The 24,398-nt window shown below is 42.2% G+C and overlaps 1 protein-coding gene across 4 annotated transcripts in view; it reads right to left on the bottom strand.

Annotated features, from left to right (window-relative positions):
• The window catches only part of cdh13 (cadherin 13, H-cadherin (heart)), a 310,128-nt gene that overhangs the window by 38,818 nt on the left and 246,912 nt on the right, over window positions 1-24,398 (bottom strand). For all 4 annotated transcript variants that reach the window (XR_004341798.1, XM_032582655.1, XM_032582639.1 and 1 more), the window contains 2 exons: window positions 17,811-17,993; window positions 17,471-17,724 (listed from right to left, as the gene is read on the bottom strand). Coding sequence is in view for 3 of the 4 variants with exons in the window: in XM_032582655.1 (XP_032438546.1) it covers window positions 17,471-17,724; window positions 17,811-17,993 (437 nt within the window). In the remaining variant the exon portion in view is untranslated. The remainder of the gene's footprint in view (window positions 1-17,470; window positions 17,725-17,810; window positions 17,994-24,398) is intronic.

The raw sequence follows: 24,398 nt of genomic DNA, 5'->3' as shown, positions 1-24,398 counted from the left end.
TCTGAAGCGGCTGCATTTGTTTTATATAAATATATATTTAAAGTTCAACAATAAAAATAGATTAATCCTCGAATTGTTTATTTCATATAATTAAAACTGAGCGGGTGTAAATTAGCTTCTGTCAAGTAAACAAGGCCATAATAAAAACCAGAGGATAAGTAAAACTCTGATAACCAACTAGAAAAAACACTTTTATTAGATTTTTATGCTTAATTATACATCTGCTAACTGTAGCTCTGGGTCTGAGCTGATAAACGTTGTCATGTGGTTTTATTTCCAAACTGTTTCTCAGACACCAGAAACATTCACCATGTTCCAGAGGAACAAGGAAGGAAGAAAACTGGTGGAAGGTTAGCTGTACAACACAACAACAACACAGAGACAATGTCACACATCCTGGACGAATGCTAAGGCTAGCTTTAACTCTGATGACGGCTAGCTTTAACTCTGATGACGGCTAGCTTTAACTCTGATGACGGCTAGCTTTAACTCTGATGACGGCTAGCTTTAGCTCTGATGACGGCTAGCTTTAGCTCTGATGACGGCTGGCTTTATAGGTCTGATGGCGGCTAGCTTTAGCTCTGATGGCGGCTAGCTTTAACTCTGATGACGACTAGCTTTAACTCTGATGACGGCTAGCTTTAGCTCTGATGACGGCTGGCTTTATAGGTCTGATGGCGGCTAGCTTTAGCTCTGATGGCGGCTAGCTTTAACTCTGATGACGGCTGGCTTTATAGGTCTGATGGCGGCTAGCTTTAGCTCTGATGGCGGCTAGCTTTAGCTCTGATGGCGGCTAGCTTTATAGCTCTGATGGCTGATTAAAAAAGCTCTGAGCTAGCATCACAAACAGCTCAGGGTTCCCCCAGTGGACCAGGCTTCGGTCCCCACAATGTAGTATGAGTCAGGAAAATGGTCCCCACAAGGTATTACAGACAAACGCGCGCACACGCAGACACACACACACGCAGACACACACACACGCAGACACACACACACAGACACACCGGGCTGCATAATTCCTTCTCCATATAGCTGCTCTTTGCCAAAGTGCTCAGCAGTGGAGAAATTGTCTTTGAAATTGAGCTCTTCAGCTAACAGAGCTCGACTAAGCCCTGGGAAATGGCTTCGCAATCAACCTCTGCTCACACCTTTCCCCTCTCGCTCTCTCTCTCACACACACCCCACCACGCGCACACACACACACACACACACACACACCAACACACACCCACACACACATCCCATGATTACTGCTGTTAACCTGCAAATAATGTTTCACTGTAAGAGGAGAGGAATGCAGTCAGGTTAAATGCACCATTAATGACGACATGTTTAACATCACGAACTCTCTCTGTCCCACATCGCTCTACCTTAAACACACACACACACACACACACACACACACACACACACACACGCACGCACACACGCCCACACACACACACACCCACGCGCACACACACACGCACACACCCACACACACACACACACACACACAGAGAATCTGAGTTTCATCTTTACTGCAGCAGGGCGGCTCTCAGCTTATTAACCTCCATATGTTTCCTTCTTCTCATCTCTGACTACATTATTGAACAGTAACTGTTACACGATGGTTTCATCATCTGAATGAATCAGCGGCTCCAACGTCCCGTCATCTGGAGCATCTCAGCAGATCTTTGCATGATGCCAATAACGGCGTCGACAAGCTGGTTATTTACGGAGCGGCAGAAAACTGACATAAAACTGGAGAACTGTCTAAATATTTTAGGGAGCCTTTGATGAGGATGTTTGTTCACTTTCTTTGAAAGTCATAAAGTGAATTTTATTTTAATATCCAGGGTAGATATTACCCTGGACAATATCTAAACGTTTAAATATTTCCCGTCTCACAAACGCAGTCATGTGACTTCATCTGGGTACATAAATAGAGGCGGAGCCAGAAAATGTGGAATTGCATTAACATTTTTTAACATGTTGTTAATTAATCAGAGTTAATACTTTAATGTGTCAGCGCTAGTAAAAAGTATGGCAACCCATCAGTTCCACTTTCAGTTGATTCTCCATGATGCTTTTCAGAAGCGACTGGTTAGCTTAGCAGTTTATGATGTTTTTATAGAGCAATTGCTGCAATATTTACCCTGAACTGGCATCAGATCTGCAGGAGTGGAATATGTTATAATCACATCCTGTGTGCAGTAAATTCATACCCGATCATTACATTCCTTCCCAACATGAAAAGTGTCTGACTGTGTTAAAACGTTTAACCAGCCGTGAACCCAAACATCTGCTCATCAGGTGAAACCCTGGCTCTTCCTGCAGACACCAGGCTGGTTTTCTGTAGAAAACCTGAAGAGTTAAAATTCTGCCTGAACCGAAGCAGACCGATCCTCCAAATGAGTCAGATCCACCGTTTCTCCCCTCTGTGCAAACACAACAGCAGTCCATTAGAACGCTTTAAAGTGCAAATTAGAAAGACATTAAAAAGCCATTAAGAATTTTCATATCTGGTTCAACGTGTTTATCTGCAAAAGCAGTGGAGGCCAAAACAAATCAGTCAACAAATAGTCCGTTTTTATCACCTGGACACGTTCAACAGCAAATCCAATTTAAACCAGGAAAAACCAGCAAAACACGAAGAATAATATCCTGCCCGCTTTTATTTCATTCAGGAGATTAACAAGATGCTTCCAGATTATTTTGGTAAAAGTTTTGTAAAGTTGAGAGTGACCCAGAGTGACCCTGGCTGAAGCTGTTCCTTCAGGACGACTGGCAGCTCCAGTCACAATCTGCAAACCGTTTGCTTTAAATTTTAAATCTGAGCCTGTCAGGTCGGCTCGTTAGCAGGATCCAAACCCAAACACAGCCAACTGTCCCGGTTAGCGTCTGCTCTGAAAGACGCCGCCGCTTTAATTGGCTAGAATTAGACGGTTACTTCAAATCCTCTTGAAAATGATGATTTTCTATGATTTGAGCAAGAAATTGGATCATTTTGTAATTTGTGCTAAATCTGCATGTCATCCTGCTGAGAGGCTGATGTTTTACCAAGACTTAATAAGTTAATTATCAAATACATGAAAACAGAGCCACTTAAAACATCTGAAGCATATCAAATATTGGAAATGATTTCTGTTTTATTTATGATGAAACAAATTAGTGTAAAACGTTTCTTAAAGCCCAGCAGATTGAACTGAAACATTTATTTTCATTTCTATCTTTATAACCATAATTTCCAGAATAAAAGTCAGAATTTCAACTTTCACAGTGTATTAGGAGACAGAAAGCCATGAATCTCTGAATCTCTTGATTATGACTTTAAAACTCAAAACTTTAACTTCCTGTTGGGTTTTTCTTCCATGGTGGAAATGGGTTTCCATTAATCCGTAACTTTATCTGTAAATGATTTGCTATAAATTATTGGTAAATAGTTGAAATAATAAAAACATGATTTCCATTAGAAAGTTTGCTGTGGAAAATCTGAGCAGTTAGATGTGAGTCCCTGGTAGCCGATTCCTCAGCTAACAGTTTTATTTAGTTAAACCGTTGCGTTGACACAGGAGAGTTAAAGATTTTTAATGGATTTTTTTGCTGACGCTCAGATAATCTGGTGTAAAAACGGAGCAGAGCCTCTGAGAGCTTCACTTCCAAACCAAATGTAGGTCAAGTTTCCAGATCTCTGCAGCCTGAGTTTCCCATCTAGTAATCAAATATCTGTGATTAGAGCAGATCTGCTTCCCAGATGAAGCTCGTTATGAACCCGGCGACGCCGCGACTCCTCTGAGCTCCACAGGAAGTTGAAGCGGATTTCTGCAGCGGCGCTCCGATGATCCAGCACGTCTGTGATCGTTAGCCAACTGCAGACTCAACGTCACAACACGCTGATCATTAAAAGTTTGGTCCGGTGGTCATGAGCTCCTTCAGCTGTCTGATGCATTAAGAACTGAGGCGAAGCTCCCAGAGCGCAAGCTGACTTCCTCCATCCGTCTCTTCACTTCCTGTTGGCCATCGGACGTTTCTCTGGACGTGACGGACGCTCGTCGCTCTGACTGCAGCAGGACTCATCGCTTAGGAACTGAAACCATTTCTGCCGTTTCCACTTTGACCCCAGAGCTCTGAAGGTAAGAACGGCGCCTCCAGGGGGCGGGGCTGCAGGGTTCAGCTGGCGAAACAGGTAAAAATACGTGAACGCTCCGACGCCTCTGCAGTTCCCTACATGTGGAAATAAAATGATGACGGATGTATTTAACATATATTTAGAAAACGCCTCTCATGGTGGCAACACGCTGCTTTTAGCTCATCGTTTTCCAGTTGAATCGTTCCTGTTATCCCTCTGGTTCTGGAAAAACTGGAAGGATTTTTACTTTTACTTATTTACTTTGTGTAACCATGGCAACAAGGTATGGCTTTAACAACATGGGAGCAATAGATCAGCATCTCAAAGCTAAGTGAAACCTGACCTTTGACCCCAAATCCCAGAGGAGTTGGATTCAGAGCAGAGAGACGGAGGAAGTTCAAACCGTTTCTATAGAGACCAGAGATCTCACCCCGACTTCAACACTTGTTGGACCAACACGTCTCAACGCTGGTTGGGGAGAATCTTCCTCAGTGAACTGAAACTTGTTTGCAGTCCTGAAGTTGGGAAGCAGTGACAGGATATTAGAGGCGATGCGATTACAGTAAGCATCCTGCCTCGTCTCTTGTTCCTCCTGTCGCGCCTCTCAGTGGGTTCTCACGTCGCCGCGTTGTTTATCTGCTTCTCTATCACTTCCTTCGCTCTCCTGCCAGCAGGATGTTGGTGCGACTGCAGCCCGACTCTCAGAAGCTAATAGTGAGTTTCTGCGTGTGTGAGCAGCAGATATGAGAACATCAATCAGCAGATGCCCTGAAAGCAGCGAGGTGGTGTCGAGTCGCGCTTCGCTGCAGCAGCTGCACTTCATCCACATGTGCAGAAACACGGAGAGGAGAAAGTAAAGCAGGGAGAGCGAGATAAGCAGAGGGATCAGAAGTGGAGATGAGACAGAAACACATGAGACTGGAACTGAGAACCCAAACTCTCTCCTCCGTTTCCACATTTAGCATCTCACCATCGCAGCTTTGGAGCGAATCTTTACAGTCCAACAGTTACTGCAGTTTATCTGGGAAACATTTCTAATAAATGATCTGACATTCTCACATTAGCACCAAATGTAGGAAAGATCCAGATCCAACAGATCCAAAGTCTAAATATGTTCAAATATGAAACAAAGGTCTACCAGGATATCTGAACTCATCTGCAGGTTGGATTTTATTTCTGAGCATTTGGACGTAGTTTCCTCTGAGAAATCGGTTTCTGCAGCTGCAGATAAGATGAGTTCAATATGTGCAAAAGCTTTTACACTCCCTGAGCTTTTTCACATTTCAAGCACAAACTGTATGAAAAATTTCAAGTTTTAATCAGATGAACACAAAGCAGAGCGAGCTGAGGAGCAGTGACGTCAGTGAAACGTTTCTATTCCCATGAAGTAATCAGATTACAATTACTAATCCAAGTTGTTGTTCGTTATGGTTTTGACTGTAAAAAATACATTTACATTTATCATTCTGTTTCTTTCACTTTGAGATGTTCTAAGAAATTAAAATTTAATTTCTCCTGCACATCACCCTGAACAGGCCATGCCCAGCGTAAAACATGGTGGTGGCAGCGTCATGCTGTGGGGAAGCTGGTTGGAGTTGATGGGGAAAATCAGGACAATCCTGGAGGAAAACCTGCAGAAGAGCTGAGAGTGGGGTCAAAGTTCACCTCCAGCAGGACGAACAGAGATGGTTTAGAGCACAGCACATTCATTGCTTAGAATGGCCTAGTCAAAGGCCAGACCTTCAATTAATAAAAAAATAAATTGTCATATTTTATTCGTAAAACTTTCTAAAATCATCTTCCTCCCATTTCCACTGTGATCAGGCAGAAGTTTCTGGTTTCAGAGACGAGAAGAACGTTTGATTTCCACAGGAAACTCAGAACTAAAAACACGGAGAGACGATTATTTTACCACTTCAAACACCAAATAGAACAGAATAGAACAGAACAGAATAGAACAGAATAGAATAGAACAGAATAGAATAGAACAGAACAGAATAGAATAGAATAGAATAGAACAGAATAGAATAGAATAGAACAGAATAGAATAGAACAGAATAGAATAGAACAGAATAGAATAGAATAGAATAGAATAGAATAGAATAGAATAGAATAGAATAGAATAGAAGTACTTTATTCATCCCAGCAGGGAAATTACTTCGTACTTCGTATCTATATGAATATACATTCATATGCATTAACACACAGTGGAAACTGTTAGAAGCTAACAGCAGCTAGCAGCAGAAGCTAACAGCAGCTAGCAGCAGAAGCTAACAGCAGCTAGAATATTCAGTGAGAAGCTTGAATTCAAAGTTAACTTCAGCTTTAAATTAGAAACCCTGAACTGAAAACTGATCATATTTCATGCAGCTGTGAGGAACCTGCAGGGGGCAGCACTGCTGGTTGCTATAGTAACCACACAACCCAAAGAGATGAAACGAAACTGGGTCTGTGTTTGTTCTGTTTTCAGGCTGAGCGATCTGCCAGCCAATCAGGCGGCGCTCTGGGACGAAGCGGCCGACTTCAGGCGGCCATGTTGGGTCCCACGCTCAGCTGCACTGAGACCAACCAGGCTTTAATGCGAGCAGTAATGGTGGAGCAGGACGGATATGAACCCATAAAACTGACCCAGTCCGAGTTCTGATACAGACTCATTCTGCAACATGCGACTGATTTATTTCTACATGCAAACAGTGACGGGTTTCACTGCAGGAGAAACGTGTTCATGAAGGTATGAGGCGTTTCTGACTCTTTAATCAATTCAGATGTTCTGAAGGTACGATGGAAACTTTCCCTTCTGATTACAGAAATAAAATCGGAGCTATGCTGGGAGTCTCCATCGCATTACTTTGATCTTCATGGCAGAAATCAATGCAAAGCTGAAAAAATGTCTGAAATCAACATGAAGGTGGATGATGGAAGCTCTCAGGATGGTTTTCTTCTCTTTGAAACCGATCAGGTTTAACTCTGAGGTTTTACTGGTTTTCACATTTTTATGTAAATTTTAGTTCTGCAATATTTTTGCCTGAACTCGTCTCAGTGCTGCCCCCCTCAGGTTGAACCGTGTCGCCATAAAAGTCTCGAACAAAAAAAAAGTCATAAGATTTGCTGCCTTTTCAATAAAAACCGACTAGCGCTGCTAACGCCTGCGCTGCTATCGCCTGCGCTGCTATCGCCTGCGCTGCTATCGCCTGCGCTGCTAACGCCTGCGCTGCTAACGCCTGCGCTCAGCGGAGTGGCCCAGTCTGGGGGTGTGGCCTTACGCTTGTATACGCCCACATTGTCTATTGGCTCCGCCTTCTTTGGTGTGTTTTTTCTGGGGGCGGAGCTATGTTCTCACTGGGGCGGGGCTACGTTTAAACGCCTCCATTGTGGTTCACATGTTATGTTCTGTGTTTTTCTGTGTATTTATTTCGAGTTTCTGTCTCTGAGTCTCCCTGTTTTCCTGTCTTACCCTTTGATTGCTCCCTGGTGTGTCTCGTTTCCTTGATTGCTCCCTGGGTATTTAACCTCACCTGTGTCCTTTGTTCTTCGTCGGGTCCTTGTCTACCTACAGTCAGTTGTCGAGTGTGTTCTGAGTTCGTCGTCTCCTGTCCTTCGTTTATCCTGTTGCTACCGGTGCTGAGCTTTTGTATTCCGCTCTGCTGTGCTGCCAGGATTTTGGACTATTTGGATCTGTTTTGTACCACTACTCATCATTAAAACATCATCATTTGCACTTCCACCTGGTTCCACCGCGTCTGCCTCACCATCCACCACCACTCTTTATGACATCACACTGATATAAGCTAATGACTCGTACTGTTAGCATCTAAGCTAGCTTTTGCACCAGTTCCATCTGGATCAGTTTATACCCATTTTATTAAGCCACTCTTGAATACATGCCATCCAGCTGAAATAGCTGCTCATGGAAACTAATTAAAAGGTTTAAAACAAGTGAAAGTGTGAGACGTGCAGCTCACAGTGCAGTCTGACACTTTGAACACATCTGAGCCCAAAGCTTTGAGCTGACTGCTGACTAAGCACAAGGTCAACTAAATTTCTATTCCCTCTAACTTGACACAATATGGTTTTCTTTTTTCTTTCTCCTTTCTGTCACAAACAGAGAGAAACAGGGAAACTTTCTTCTGAAGCCATTGTACTTAAAACAGAAGCGATTCCTTGGGGCTTGCCTACAATCGCCTCAGTCAGCCGTCTCAGCCTGGACTTCAGGTTGAAACTCCGCTGAGCTCCCCAGTTTTTGGCCAACCATTACCTCAGGCTATTTGTACAAATTGCCCATGTCACACCTGGTCATAGTTCTTGTCTGTATCAGCGCAGTGCAGCAGGTCTGCACTGGGGAAATAAATGTGGCAATGCAGAGGAGGGCGAAGGCAGAAGTTGGCACATGTTGCATCAATCTCCCGTCACAGCGACTCGGTTTGGCCTCCGCGTCCCAGGAAGAGACGCGTGTGGACACGCAGAGATGGGGGAAAACATTTCCATTAAAATGGCAACAATTACAACCAGGCTCAGAAGAATAATTGGCAATGTTGAAGAATTTTAATTTCTTAGAAAGCTTTCCTGACAGAAGCTCACCTTAAAGTCTGGCAGGCCAGAGAAATGGAAGCAGGAAACACGGCTAACGAGGCTTTTAATCAGCAGGAGTTTACAGGAAATCCACATCAGCTAATGAGTCGACTGGAGGTCAGGATGCAGGTACAGCGGCGCGGTGGGTACGTACCTGCCCACCGAGCAGGAAGCAGAGGAAAACAAGCTGCTTCAAAGTGAATTTAACTTTGACTGGGATCTGGATCGCTGGCTGTTTCTATCAACGTTTTTTGATTTGAATTTTAAAACATCAAAATAGAAACGGTTGATGGAAACGGCAAAATCTGAAATAACTTCCTCAATTTTGCAAAAAAGCTTTCACACTTGAGATGGTTTTTAGGTTTTCTAAAGAGTTAATGCACCAAAGAGAAGATGAAAACATAAATACATCCATAAATTCTGACGTAGCAAACGCTCCCATCCACTGTGAGTCTATGCCTTACCAGAGCCACCAAACTGAGAAGTCCAAACCTGCAGCCAGCTGTCATGCAAGTTTTGAGTGAACTTTTAAAATGCTACAAAAAAGAAGAAACAAGGAAAATGCAAATTAAGTGTGTTTCTATCAACTGGTTTAGAGCAAACCTTCTCCAGATGTTGACGCTGCGCACAGCTGTAATAAACAGGAAGTGGAGGCTGGCACTAGCATGAACACATCTCAGAAAAATAGAGGCTCCTCTGCTCCAAGAGGGACGTCTAGCGCCTCTGGTAAGGCAGAGACCCACCGTGGATGGGAAACTTGTTTCCATTTCCACGTTAGCGCATTAACTCTTTTTCAGAGAAGTCGACCACCACCTCCAGCCAGTGTAAAATATTTTTACGGAAATGAAGAAGTTGTCATTTTGTTGTTTCCATCAAACTTTTCTTATGCGATGCTTCAAAATGTGGGTAAACAGAAGTTGATGGAAACACGGCTAACATGGAGCTGGACCTCAGAGGAAAGTTTCCACCACCCTGATGGATCCACACCATGAAGAATCAGGGTCTTCTGAAGGCAGGAAACAGTTTAACCTGGAACTAAACATCTGAATCAGAGGAATCTCTCTGGTCCTTTTCCTGCCTGATTTCTGCGACGTTCAGGTCTAAAAGAGGCTCAGAAACTCCTCAGAGTGTCGTGAACAAAGCTCCGACGTTCAACTTAACAGCAACAGTGTGGAGCGGCGGAGAGGCGCGGCCTGAACTGGAGGACGGAAATAAATCGTTTCTTCTGAAAAGAAAATATGTCTGAATAAAAGACGCCTATAGAAACACACATCCAGAGTCAGAGGCACCGCTGGGTGACACTGAATAAATTATCAAGCCTGAGAAACAACATCGACTATAAAACCTCCCTATCATAATAAGGAGCCTCTCTGAATCAATTGAAAACAACGACTCTGTAATTAACAGGAGCAGAAACATTTTCCTCCTGCTTCACAGCACATCGTCCTGCTCCTCTTGGCTCCTTTTAGGAGTGTTTTAATTAGGATCTGGCACCGAGCACGAGTAGAGCTGCCGCCGCCGCCACAGAAGCAAAGGAGGCGGATTAGCAGAGCTGCTAACAGCTGATGATGTCATAATGTTACTGTAGAATATCGTCTCTGCTGCTGGATGCTGAGCTGTTAGCATGTGTTAAGAAAAATGATTAATTTTAGTACTTAATACAGTTAATCTTACGCATGTGTAAAAAGGGTAGGTTTGATACTCTTGTTTTGAACCGGACAGACAGGGGTTAGAATGCAGATCACTAAATGGGGCCTTTTGCGGCCCGGCTAGAACACAGAGCCATAAATTAACATTCCTGCAGGCAGTTGGGGGGAGACCTGCTGGAGGCCAGCATCTGCGATGGTGTAAAACTAATGCAAAATAGAAGATTGAAACCCCGTAACATTTAATTTCTAAGTATTAATACCATGTTTACTGAAGATTGTATTATCTCATTTTAAAACTACTAAAGGATGAATGTATTTGAAAACTGTATTATCTGTGACGATATTAGAAGCAAATGGAAATTGTTTGAATGAAAATGTTTTCTTTACTATTAGAAAATGGCTCAGGAAGTATACTTTATTTTGTCCTGTGGATTTTATGTATTATTTTGGCAGAACTCAATCTTTTGGGGGCTGACTGTGCAAAAGCAAAAAAGGGGTTTGCAAAGATAACATTTCTTGAAAATTACCAGATGCAAGTCTCTTTGAGAACGTTAGGAGAGATAATGGAGGAGACGTCAGATTCCGAGGGTGTCTGCGAAATCTTATCTTAAGACTCTCGGCGCCGGGGACATTCGTACCTGGCGCGGTCCAAGATTAAGTGGTCCGCCCTTGTCTCCAGACAGAAACCAGACGCCTTTGGAACTTCGCTGTAAATTAGGAGACTTCTCAAGTTTCCCTTAGTCCCTACGGGAGTTTCTAATTGGTTAAAGAACGGAACGCCTTAATTGAATATATTAAATTGAAGAAACACCCACTCAGTATAAAATTTCATGCAAGCGTTAAAAATTCAGAATGCTACCACTGTTTTGCTTTTTGGCATAAAAGCTTTCTCCAAAGACGCGTCTTTGCCCCCCTTGTTTTCTTTGTGTTTCTTTTTCTATTTTTCCTGTTACAGGTAATGAATATATCTCTGTACCTCTGCAGCTTCGTTAATTGATTCATGCGTTGTTTTGTGTGGGATTAAACTCTGTGATCTGTGACGTCAACGCGCAGTGTCGTGGTTTCACTTTCTCCAGCCGCAGCCCGCCTGCTAAAGATCCCGGGACTCTAAGGAAGAAGGAGCCAAACTTTTGTCCAAAGTTAATGTTAAATTAAACTTCCTTAATACATGTTAGCATGAGACTGGCATACAGCAACAGTCAGAGGCTTGTTCAGATTCGTTGTGATACTGACTGCTACAGGAGCTCCTTCCTGCCCACAGCATCACCGTCAACAGATGATTTATTAACATTTCACCTCCATCTATCCAACCAGGACAGACTCATTTCTCCCACTTTGGAGTAAATAAAGTATTTTTAAATTGAGTTATCCATTAAAATCACAGTTTTCTTGTTTCTGCTGTGATTAATTTGTGTGGAGAGCGCCGGCCACTGCAGCTGAGGTCCTGCACTGTGTGGCTCCATTTCCCATCAGGCATCAATTATTTCAGTGTAAATAGTCATTTGTAAAGTGATAAGTCGTGTCAGTGAAAATGAGAGCTAATTAGATTAGAAAACTTTCCTAATGACTCTGTTTCTGCTCGTCTCTCCGCGGCGCGTCGAACTGGCAGCCGGATGAGTTTAATGTTGGATTAGGAGAATTTAGCAAACGTCAGAATAAACTTTCTGACTCAGCTGTTTTTCTCCTCTGCTTGGTGACTAAAAGAAAAATAAACACTGAAAAAGTTTCCAAAGTATTTCACTTTTCTCCCTTTGAAGTGTCACTTTGAGAGGTGGCTGTCTGTTTCAGCTTTCGTTCAAAGCGTTCTGCTGAACTGCAGCAGTGAAGACGACTCAAAACTCCTTCAGCAGAAATGAGACAAATCCCTCAAAGCTCGATGGTCTGGCCTAAATACTGAGCCGGATTAAAACTGCTCATTTCTGCTACAATAATTATGTGACTGGATATTATGACAGAAGTAACAATCTGGGGTCAGTTTAATGGAGAGAGTTGAAGAGGTACTTAAAAAGAGATTTTCTCTGCCAGGATAAATAAGACAAATTAAAACCTTCACTCCACTTTCTCTGCCCTGAACACCAGATTATGGATTATTATTGAAGCACATTATTAGTCCTATCATAGAAGCTACAGTTGGTGAATGAATGTAGGACAGTTTTCCAGTCACGGCTCATGAAGTCTTGACCTGCCTTAAATGTTTCATGCAGGTGAAACACAGGGACAGGTCTCCAGTCCATCAGGGGGCGACAGAGAGACAAACAGGACAGACAACCATCCACACACCGAGGGCCCGACGAGGACGGAACAAAGTCGGACTGTCGATGCAAGGTCACGAGGTCGTTTTCCTAAATCCTTCACAGTCAGTGAAACCGTCCAGCTGCAGTAACGTCACGATGTTTGGTCATTTGGTTTAAACGCAAAGAACAACGTCTCCCAAAGTTTCCAAAGAGTCTGCAGTCTGAACGCTCATGTTGCGTTTTACCCGACTTTTATGTCATTAATGTGAGACATGCGTCAAAATTCAGCACCAGAAGAGGCCAGGCGGCCATCTTTACTGCCATAAACAGAGCGCCAGGCGGCCATCTTTACACAGCGCCGGGCAGCCATCTTTACTGCCGTAAACAGAGCGCCGGGCGGCCATCTTTACAGAGCGCCGGGCAGCCATCTTTACTGTCGTAAACAGAGCGCCAGGCGGCCATCTTTCTAGCTTTACCTCTCATAGTTCAATGCAACACATTATCATAATCTCACACAAACCATAATTGTTACACAGAATGAATATTCTGGGGCCTAACTCCGACTCCTGAGGGACACCACAAGGATTTTTCAAACATGCTGAAGAGAAACTGCCCAACATGTCACAGTCTTCACCCAATCATTTCCTTTGTCCTGAAACCATTGTGCTTCCTAACTTTACATTGTGATTAACGATGTCAAAATCGATAGTAAAATCAATGAAAACTTGGATTATCTCACACCAATGTACCCATAACAACTGTAGCATAAAACATAGAAAGGGTCAAGGGGTGTAAATACTTTTTCAGTCCACCGTAGCACACTGACTTCCCAGCTCTGTGGAAACATGAATAAAATCAGAGTATTTCTGAGCTCAAAGCTTCGCTCTCATACTTTAAAGCATAATTGGAATAGAGCTGAGATCCTGAGAGTCAAATGGTGAATTTTGATTTACCCCCAGCTATGCTGAAATTCTGCTAAGGCAGCATGAAGACGTCTTTCCTTCCTGTCTCCTCTGGAGCTTTAATCCCATCTGAAGGAGACGGAGCGCTGGTGAAGCTGCAGGCGTCACCGGAGGCCCAGCTAACCGCGGTCACACAGCACACCTGGTCCCTGCAGCCACTACTCCTCACACAACCGCAGAAATGAGAAAACATCCTGGAACTATCAGAATATTTTCATGTTTCTGCACCATTTCAATGTCCAATACGCTCCGACACAGAGCTCTGGAGGAAATACATCAGCCCACCTGCTGTTTCCTCTCAATGAAATATTTCACATAAACAAACAAATGATAAATCCAAACACCTGAGCAAGAACTGCTTTCATAACATAAATGTAGTTTATGAAGAATTCCTCAGGTCTGGGTGAAGCAGTAATCACAACCTAAACCTGCTGAACTGAACTGAATTCAATTCAGACACATTGGAAGATTCTCTAGCAAATCAATCAAATTTAGGTCTTTGACTAGACCACAACTAAATCTTTATTTTGCTTGTTGAACATAGATGAACTTTCTGCTGCCAGAGCAGAAAATCTTCCTCATTTAATGAATCCCTGACCATGATACTGCCACCACCATGTTTGACTTCAGGTCTGATGTTTTTTGGGAATCCTTCTGGATCGATCAGGTTGTGCTGCTTCAGGTCTTTGAACGACTTCCTGTTGAATTGATTGTTCATGCAGTAATTTAAATAAATTTAAATAAATGAAGTGAAACATGTTTTATTTGAATTGATATTAAAGTTATTTTAACAATCGGAAACGTTCAGGTTCCCCACATGATGACCAAACAGAGGAAAGTTTCCAGTTCAGTCCAGGTTGGATGTTCTGTGGATCCTGACCAGCGGGTCAGACGGATCGTGTTCATGTCAAATGCATCTGACCTTTTGACCCCAGGGGCCAGAGACATTTGGACGGACAGAAACCCAGACGGGCTGCTGATTGTCCTTCAGCTAGCTGCAGCTCAGACACGTCGAGCGAACCCGACGGCCAAAACACCAGGATGAGAAACAACAACCAAAAAACACAAACAACAACAAATATATATTCATATATTCTGAAGAAAAGACGAGAACACCTGGAAGTTAGGAGACTTTTAACAGAAACAAAATAAATGTTTTTTTAGTTTTCAGAACTTTAAATAGATTTTTTTTCACGTTTGATGGAGGATCAGATGTTGGCTCGCCATGACGACGGGTGTCACATAAAACCTGCAGAACCAGGCGTGCTTCACATACTTTACATGATTTCTCTGTGTGTTCATAATTATGTCCAGATCATTAAACTTTAATGCTGTTTATTTAAAGGGCCAGCCACATCAATTAGCATGAATACTTCAGTCTGCATGTAAATGAGCCACATTTAGCCACACAGGCTCATTTCTATCTGCAGTTCTGCTCAGGAGCATCTTATAAAATCCACATCATTAATAAAATAGGGCAAAAGAACATTGGAAATTAATCTCAAACCAGAGAGATAATCATTTATGTAAATGGAGAACATGATCTGATATCAAAATGCAGAATTATTCATAAAGAGATTTAAAAGAGGCTTTTAGGTTCTTATGATAATAATAAAACCAGGAAACATTAGAGACCGAGGATCAGTGTAGCACTTAAATCCTTCTGACGTACTTCATAATGTGTTGTTGTAACAAAAACAACTTTAACAGTAAAAGTGTGAGCGGCTTGGAGAGCAGCAGACTGTTGGCGGCTGGAGGCCGAGCCGATAACAAGCAAAACTAAAACTGTCTGACATTTTTGTTAAGGACAACTTTCCCCTAAAATCACTGCAGAAGGTCTCTTTACTTTCCCCCTGAGAGTCTCCCTAATAAAACCGACAGACAGGAAAGTTTCACACTTTGGTTTGAAACAAAGTGACTCTTCAGCAGTTCATCATGTGGAGCCATAAAACACAAAAGGAGCCAAAGTCGTGGTTTTCTGATCCTCCGTAAAGCTCCTGTCGTCTCCACCCAACCGTGCTTTTCTGTCCACGTTTCGCTGCTTCTGCTGTTAACAGAAAAATAAAACGCAGCTCATCTGCAGTGTTGTCATGCCAACGATTATTTTTCTAAAATTAGAAAAATTACAGCTCACGTTAATTTAAGGAATTTTCTATAAACACTAATTAAATAACGCAATGATCCCAACTGCAGTTATGGGAAATATTGTTTTAAATATATTTGCTTTTTCGCTATTCGTTTACTGTGGAAATACAGCAATGCATTCTGGGTACACAGTGGAGGACCTGAGGAGAGGAAACGGATCGGTCTTCACCACTTCAAAATAAGAGCACAGATGTTGAACTTTATTTAACTGGAAGTTTACAAAAAACAGAACGTAAATTCCCGGATTAATTATAATTAATCAGGAAAAATTAATTTAGAGGAAGCTAAATACGTTAAATGTTTCCAAAGTTCACAAAAACGCTAACGCGCTAAACAAAGCTAATCTGCTAATGTTAGCGCTTTAGCAGCAGTGTGTTCACCTCTGAGGAAGAGATGATTTGGTATTTAGTTGTCATAACAAAGCATAAATATTTATTCTGCTGTGTTAGTTTTAACCTGGCTGCAGCTCTGGCTTAGTTAAAGTAACGAGCTGGTAACACAGTTTAGAAACTATTTTTATTCATTAATCATTTATAAATTTTATGTTTCTTTAGCTTTCTTGGGGAAAACACTGGGAAATGTTACATCAGGACTACTGAACGTCTTCTGGAAGCCGTTGCTGTGAAACAGCAGCTTTTATTAGAGCGGAGAGATTTTATTTTATTAGCATATGAAGCAGTGGGAGCAAAAACAAGCCTTTGATGGCTCTTATGTTCTCCATGGTTTATATCATCCCTGTTTGCTTTCTTAATGCTGCATTTTCAGGCCCAAGACTCTAAAACAGAGAAGAGCTTCATAAAGTGAACATAAAGTCGGCCTGGAAGCCAATGAATGCAGCCATTAGTCTCTCATCTTGTAGAGTGGAAGTGCGGTGTGTAAGTACACAAGCTATGAGGCCGACTGGCAGGAGAAACACAAAGATGTTATTGTAGCTCACAGAGCATCTAATGGCTTCCTGTAGTGATGAAGGTGACGTTTGAAATAAGAGCTGCTTCTGTAACCCAGTTAAACTTAATGAGCTGCGAAACTCTGAGACGTTTCTGTGAAGAGGCTGGATCGGCTTCAGCCACAGAAACCGGAGATGCAACAGCAAACAGGTGAATCGAGCCAGCAGGTAAATACATGGAATAAAAACATTAAATACTTTTGATGTGACTCTAATACCTGTGGCTCAGTTTGTTTTACCTCCCAAATAAATATAAAGGTGTTGCCAAACACCGAGTAACAGGGAAACCCGTCCATCTGTCCGTCTGTCCGTCCCTCCATCCTGTCAAACGTCTCTTCCTCCATCCCACCATCACTCCTTAACAAGATCCTCCTCTTCCTCTGACTGAGGCCAACGTCCAGCTGGAAGGGAGAAACTGACTCTCATCCATCCAACAGAACCGCACCGACCTGGTTTGGGCTGTCGGTCCTTCAGCGCCTCTGCATGCTCAGCGGGTCAAGAGGCGGCCCGCACTGGGAACGGGCTCCACTTTGTGCCAACAATGTGATCACAGCTCTTATTAAAATAATATTTAAAGCAAAATCAACACATCATGCAGATTCCATAAATCCAGCAGGAAATGAGAGGATCAGGAGATTTTCCCCATTTAGGCACCAAACACATGTTGCTGATCTTTATCTGAACTCAAACAAAGAACATTCTGTCTGTTGTGCTTGCAGAATGACTGTGTTTCACTTTTAAAGCTTTAATGTACCAGACATGGTTACGAGTCAGAGGTGAGTAAAACTGGTTGCTTTGAGCTCTAGCTGATTGTTTGAATTCAGCGCCTCTAAGCGTGTCAGAGCGGATCTTACCTGATGCTCTGTGTCTCCAGTATGTCCGGGTCTGAGGCATTGAGTGACGCCACGAAGCTGCCCACTGGGATGTTCTCCATCCTGGTGACAACCAGGGGGTCCGGGAAGAAGACGGGTCCCTCGTTGATGTCCTCCACTGTGACGTGGACGGTTGCCGTGGAGCTGGGACCGTAGCCGACGTCGGGAACCAAAGGATCCTCGTTCTCCACTCTGATGAGGAGCGTGTGGAACGCCGTGGTCTCGTAGTCCAGAGGCTGAAGAGGAGAAACGATGAAGAACGACGAGGTTTAAACTATGAGGTTTGGTTGTTATCTATGAGTTCATGCTGGAGTAGTCTCACCTTGACCACTGACAGCATTCCTTCGTTGTTGTCTGGGTTGGTTTGGACCTCAAAGCTCTGTTTGGGATCTCCGCTGATGATGGAGTACATGGCTCGCCAGGCGCCCGTGGCCGGGTCGTCCCGGTCGTCCACCGTCAGGTTGACCACGACGCCTCGGGAGCCTTCATGCACACGAGCCTCAAACTGACGAGAGAACCACAGAGACAAACATGAGGGAGGGAAACCAAACTCTACTGGACCTGAGGTGAGTAAATCCTGATCAGTGCAGACAGAGTGTCTCCATAGCAAAACATTAGATTGAGAAATAATTTCATTAGATCATTAAGATGATTTTTGTAGCTCATAAATATATTTGTGTAATCCAATCAGTGACATCCACCAGATGAGTTTATATAAAGGTTTGTAAAACCCAGCTTTTATTTTGATAGTCCACTTCTGGTTACCAACAGGTGAATTTGAATATTAGCTGTGAGATTAATATTTAGTTTGCAAACTAAATATTTGGATTGAAACTGTGACATTTATAAATTAATTATTAACACGGTGATTTTGAAAAATGAACCTCATTTTTCTCTTTTATGACTAAATAATCACAATTATTGTGTTAATGTTTGACTGTAATGCAGCGACAGCAGAGTCCTGCTGTTTACATGCTTTAGCTTGATGAAAGCAGCTGCTAATCAGGAAACTTTGGATGATTTGGACCAGAGGAAAACATTAATATTTCATAGAGAGAAATAACCTCATTCAGAAACCTGACTGCTTGACAGGCATGTTTTGACTTTTTACATTACTTGTACATATTTAGCTTTTTTTGTGGGAGATGGGGAATTGTTCAGACTTTCTTCTTTAAGCTACAGACTTGTCTGAATGTCAAACCTTAATAGACAGAGAGACAGACAGAGAGAAAAATGGAATATATGTGAGATTTTCTGGAGTCAAATCCAAGAAAAGCCTTCAGTGTAGCTTTAATTCCCTGGACAATACACACATCAAGCCACAGCTAAATAAACAACTATTCACACCCGGAGTCCTTACAGTGCATCTCATTTATTGTTCAGTGTCAATCACTTCCCACCTCGTTGTTGGCAGCGCCTCAGTCAGATTCCTATCGATGCGCTCTGCCAGGTTCCCACTAAACACCACATTGTGATCAGGCACAAGCAATTCTGTCAGCTTGTCTGCATGTGTGTGTGTGTGTGGGTGTGTGTGTGTGTGTGTCAGAGCCATTATTGTGTCAGAGCTTACAGCGTAATCTTTCAGACACAGAACAGGCTGTTTAAGGATGGCGTTGGTCCGGCCCAGATTACTGTGTCTCCTGTCACCCACAGCATTGTTGTTCCACAGATTACCCTCTTACTGCTTTACACTTCCTTGCTCTGTGCATTTATCTGAAGAGAGACGAACATTGATTTCTCCTCTTCTCTTTCTTCGCCACCTTCCCTATTCATCGAAAGCTGGTTAGGAAACACTCTGAGCCACTTTCAGTCATTTAGGCCAGAGGATGGAACGTGTCGTCCCAAAGCGGAGGAGCTGGCGCTCGCTCCAACGAGCTGGACGATCGTTGGGCCTTTTGTCCTGCAGGCCTGTGGCAGTTCTGCTCTACAACATGATCTGTACAGTAGAATATGTTAAAGCATTGAAAACACACTGCTAAAGGAGGAAACAGCATGGATGCAGGACATACGGCAGGGCTGACGTTTGGAGAGTCAAACATTACAAACTGTAATTTGGTTATTTATCCTGTCAGAAGAGAACAAAATGGAGGTTCACTCTTCAAATTCATATTTTCAGCATGTTATTTATTCATTTATGAAAACTTAATTAGCAAGACAAATAATTAGCTAATTTTCAAATTCACTTCCTGATAAGCAGAACTGGACTACCAAAATAAAAGCTGAGTCTCCTGAACACCAACTCCTGCCTTCAAATCGCTTCATGTCACTTCTTCACCATCGTTTCTTTTCCTCAACAAACGACGAGTCGCTTCGGTGCGAATACAGACGATTACCGATGGATCTACAGACACAGGATGGACCAGCATCAGAGGATTCAATCTCAGCTTTTATTTTGATAGTCCAATTCTGCTGATCAGGAAGTGAATTTGAATATTAGCTCAATATTCAGCTGAGAGCTAAACTGTAAATGTTTGACTTTATAAACTCCTCCATTATTTAGTGAAAACCATTGTGAGTTTTTAACAATGGCAGCAAAATGCTTCACATGCCACAGCTGTATTTCCCTCTGAGCCTCAAACAGAACGTTCTGAGTCCAGTGTTCACACACACACACACACACACGCACACCCGCACACACCCACGCACACACACACACACACACCCACACACACCAACACACACCCACACACACCAACACACACCCCACACACACACACACACAGCTCCAGCAGCTTCCCAGACCACAGACGGCCAGCCGGGTTTAATCATGCGGGGCAGCCATGCGGATGGAGCGAACCTGCATTCTGTGTGCTGCAGCCTCTGCCCTGCTGCTGATAAGGCCCCAATTCCTCCTGCAGCACAAAGCGCCCAGTCACCTGAAAGACCGGGAGGAAATGACTAACGACTAATCAGAGCACCTGGCCTGAAATGACTTGAACACATTAAGAGGAGAGAAGAAAGAGCTGGTTGGTCGAGTTGGGAGGCAGGACTGGAGCTTTGGGATCGACTTTTATCGCCGTTTCTGGTTTGTTTGCAACATGAAGGCCTCAAGAAGGCAGAAAGCGACAGCAATGGCTTCAAGCAAAGAGAGGAATCGGAATCGACTTCCATTCAGATCAGCCTCTTCATTTCTCCCTGACCCGACATTAACCGGGTCCTCGGATCCACCGCGACCTGGACCCCACCGAACCCCCGACCCGGACAGTGGAGGTCTGCTGCATGAGGGCTAAACGAGGCAGCATGACACACACACACACACGCCCACATACACACATGTTATAACATGTTTGTTTCTCATTCAGTGGGTAGAAAACCCAGGAATCTTATTTAAGAGTAGCAGTAAAAGTAATTTTTTTCCATAGTTAATCACTTAATTGTAATTAGTTACTGCCCAACTCTGTGTAAACGTGTTGTACAATATTTATTCTGATTAAATGTTATATACTGTTATTCTTCAGTGCAATAAATCAATTATTTATGGGAACAAGGTATGTAAAATAAAATGAAATTTAATTTTACAAACATAAAAAATCCTGAGTAAGTTAAAGCCTATAAATAATGTAAGACAAAATAAATTTAATAAACCAAAAGTAAGCTACATTGTATATTTTATTTGTGAAATAAAATAATCTGTATAATTGAAATCTTTAATTTCTCAACTCTAATCTGTGAACAAGTTTCTCATTTTCCATCAACTATTTTACTGATTAAAACAGGAAACGTTGCTGAAGTTGTGTCAAAATAAAAGCTACTTAAAGTCTGATTGTGTTTGAAATACATTTTTTTAAACATCCAGGTCTTCTTTTTAATAAACTGATAAACAGGGAAGTGTTGAGGAGTAAAAACAAACATTCAGCTTCATATCAAAACCTTTTTCTGTCAATAAAACATCTGATAAAGAAAAATAGGTTAAAACGTGTCAAGATATAAAACTTCTCACTTCCATCTTAAATCCAAAACTATATTTATCTTCGTCTCCAAAAAGCCAAAAACTGATGATTCATTTCACTTGAGAGAAAAATAACGCAAAATATCACAAAATCGTAAACAGTTCATTCATTTTAGACTCACAAACCTGATTGTAAAAGTGAAATTTAAGTTTTCTAACTTTTGATTTAGTTAAATTATTAGGAATAATTTAACTTTGCAGAATGCGTAGCATTTAAGAAGTTATACTTTAATGCCATGATTATTCCCCATGTGACACTTTACATAAGCTGGTCATCTGGTTACAACTTTAAAATTAGCTTATGCTGTTTATCAACAAGAGTTAAATGAGTTAGATTAAAATAAAAGAATCATAAAATAATTTTCACTTGAAAATCATGAGCAACTTATTTGGGACAAAATCTTAAAGTGTCTTGATTCTGTCTTGGTTTATAAAATATTTCATGGTATTACACATTTACATGGAGCGTACCACAAATAAGCAAAAATGTCTATAAATCTGAGATAAACTATTTTATTACATTTTATTTTTCATGTTATTTTACTGATGCTGAGAATATTGCGTCACGCTGCTAATAAGTTCCCATTTCTGGGATGAATAAAGTTCAACTTATATTATCATAAATAAAAGAACAAAAATCAACAGATAAATGTTTAACTTGGTTCCTCATTCAGCTTTTCTCTGCAGACTTGCAAAGTGTCAAAGGTCAGGCCGGCCTGTCTGGAGGTCACCGGATGATGAACATGAACTTTTAACAAAGTTCATGTTCAGCCAATCAGCTTCTGCAGGCTAAGCCAGGCCAGATGTTTGATTCATGAAAAGTAATCAGAGTATCTCTGCCTCCACAGCGTCAGCAGCATTCAGCTGATTCCTCTCCAGATGGAGGTGAAGCGCGTCCGGGCGTTAGGCCTGGCAGAGCGACGCACAGCTGGCGGCTTTGGAAAATCAATGAAATTCCATCCGACACGTTAAAGCCACGACAGAAACGGCCTCTTGTTCCTCTAATTTGTTTTTCAGTGAAAACCCAAAAACCCTCCATGTTCAATCCTGACTCCACGATGTCAGATACATCCCAGCTCCCGGATTCTGGCAGTGAGCGAAGCGGCAGGAACACGTGCTCAAAAGCAGATGTAGATGGAGTTATTTCCTGGTGGATGCTGTCAGGTCGGGTTATGAATACAGATGGCGGCAGTGAAAGGCAGCTGAGCAGCTGTTCATTTGTTCTAATGGAAACTACTTTATGACACGTCCCTGCTGCCCCAAACATTTTCCCTGACAGAAACACACAATGTAAGGACTCATCACATTAAACTCCTCTGAAAAGATGTTTGGACAAGAATGGAACGGAGCAATTTACCGTCTGTCCTCCTGAGTTTCCTTGTTCTAACCGTCTTTCTCTCCGTCTGTCCTGACGTGTTTCTTCCAGTCAGCGGAAAGTCAGAAGAAAAACTCTCAGACGCTCCAGCTTCCAAAAATAATGCAACACGATTTCCAACCTTTCGCTCTGCATGATGGAGTCACAGACATGTCTGGTTTTTCCTTTAGAGCGGTGGGTGGTTGTCATGGTTACCAGTTTGCAGAGAAAACTTTCTCTGATTTTCTGCTGTCCTCTTCAATGTGGGGTCCCACAGGGTTCAGTTTTAGGCCCCATTCTGCTCTTCTCTTCTCTCCATCACTATGCGGATGACAAGAGATGGAGTGTTTCTCAGTAGACTGTCCAAATGCTTGATCACTTTTTTTATTTAAAAAGCAAAACCAGAAGTGATGGGTTTTGATGGCACTTGTGTGTGGTGTGTTATGAGAGTCGCCGCCGTTAGCTTCCTGTTTAGCAGCTTCCTTCGTCTGCTGACCATCTGCTGACCAAGCTGTCTCTCTGAGCACCGTTGCAATCCATCCAGAACGCTGCAGCGGCCATCTTTACTGGTGCAGAGAGTAAAGATGGCTGCTGCAAGAGCTCTGCTGGGGGACGGCTACCTTCTTTTTCTGCAAGCCATAAACCGTTCACACAGAAGTCTGGTTGTGATTGCATTTAATTAGTAGCAGGAGCAAAAAAAAAGAAGAAGAAATAAAATAAAAATAATTTCAGCAAAAGATTTGAACTGATCATCCAGACCTGATTTAAGAACGTAGAGTCCAGATAACAGATGTTAGACTGATCATCTCTAATCTGGTTGTTAAATTGATGCAGATCTGCAATTGAAAATATTTAAGTTGAGATTGATTTAATAAAATCCACAAATTAAACAAGAATCCTGGATTTTTGAAAAGAAATCTTCATGTTTTAAGCAGCCTTTCTTCTCCTGAAGGAGGTTGGTTACATTATGTTTCTATTTCTGAAAGCAGAGCGAGTCTCTCTTCTCTCTGTCCTTTCAAACCCAAATAAAAACACAAACCTTCACTTTTCACCCTTTGGTTTTAATCCTCATCCAGTGAAGGTGTCAGGAGATTTAATGAGCTCACCTGTTCACTCTTTCTGTATTTCAGCTGCTTCTGCAGCTTGTTTCCAGACATAGACCTGTGATGAGCCTGACAGCTCGTTTACAACGTGACATGCCAAGTCTGTCTGTTTCTCAGACAGACTTGAAATAAACAAGAAGGCAGAGAAACAGAAAACCTCAGAGGAGCTGCTAGCATCACAGTTTGAAACATCGCTCAATATGTTACATTAAAAATACATGAGCAGCAAACAACAGTTTGATCCAGTTAAAGAAATCATTCAACTCTGAAGAACATGGTGGGATCCGACAGAATAAAACCGATAAATTATGCTTTGTGACTAAATGACAAAATTTTTTTAATTTTTAACACAAATTTCAGTGGGAAAGTGAGAAACTACCACAGGAGATATATTTACGATCCATGCATGAACCAAAAGGTATTATGAAGATTATGAACAATAAAAATCATCTGACTTTGCTTATAAATTAGAAAATGTAAACAACCCATTGTTCAAATAAAGAA

The sequence above is a fragment of the Xiphophorus hellerii genome, chromosome 2, assembly GCF_003331165.1.
Source record: "Xiphophorus hellerii strain 12219 chromosome 2, Xiphophorus_hellerii-4.1, whole genome shotgun sequence".
Taxonomy (NCBI): domain Eukaryota; kingdom Metazoa; phylum Chordata; class Actinopteri; order Cyprinodontiformes; family Poeciliidae; genus Xiphophorus; species Xiphophorus hellerii.
Note: the sequence above shows the minus strand (reverse complement) of the source record. Positions and strands in the feature narration are given on the sequence as shown.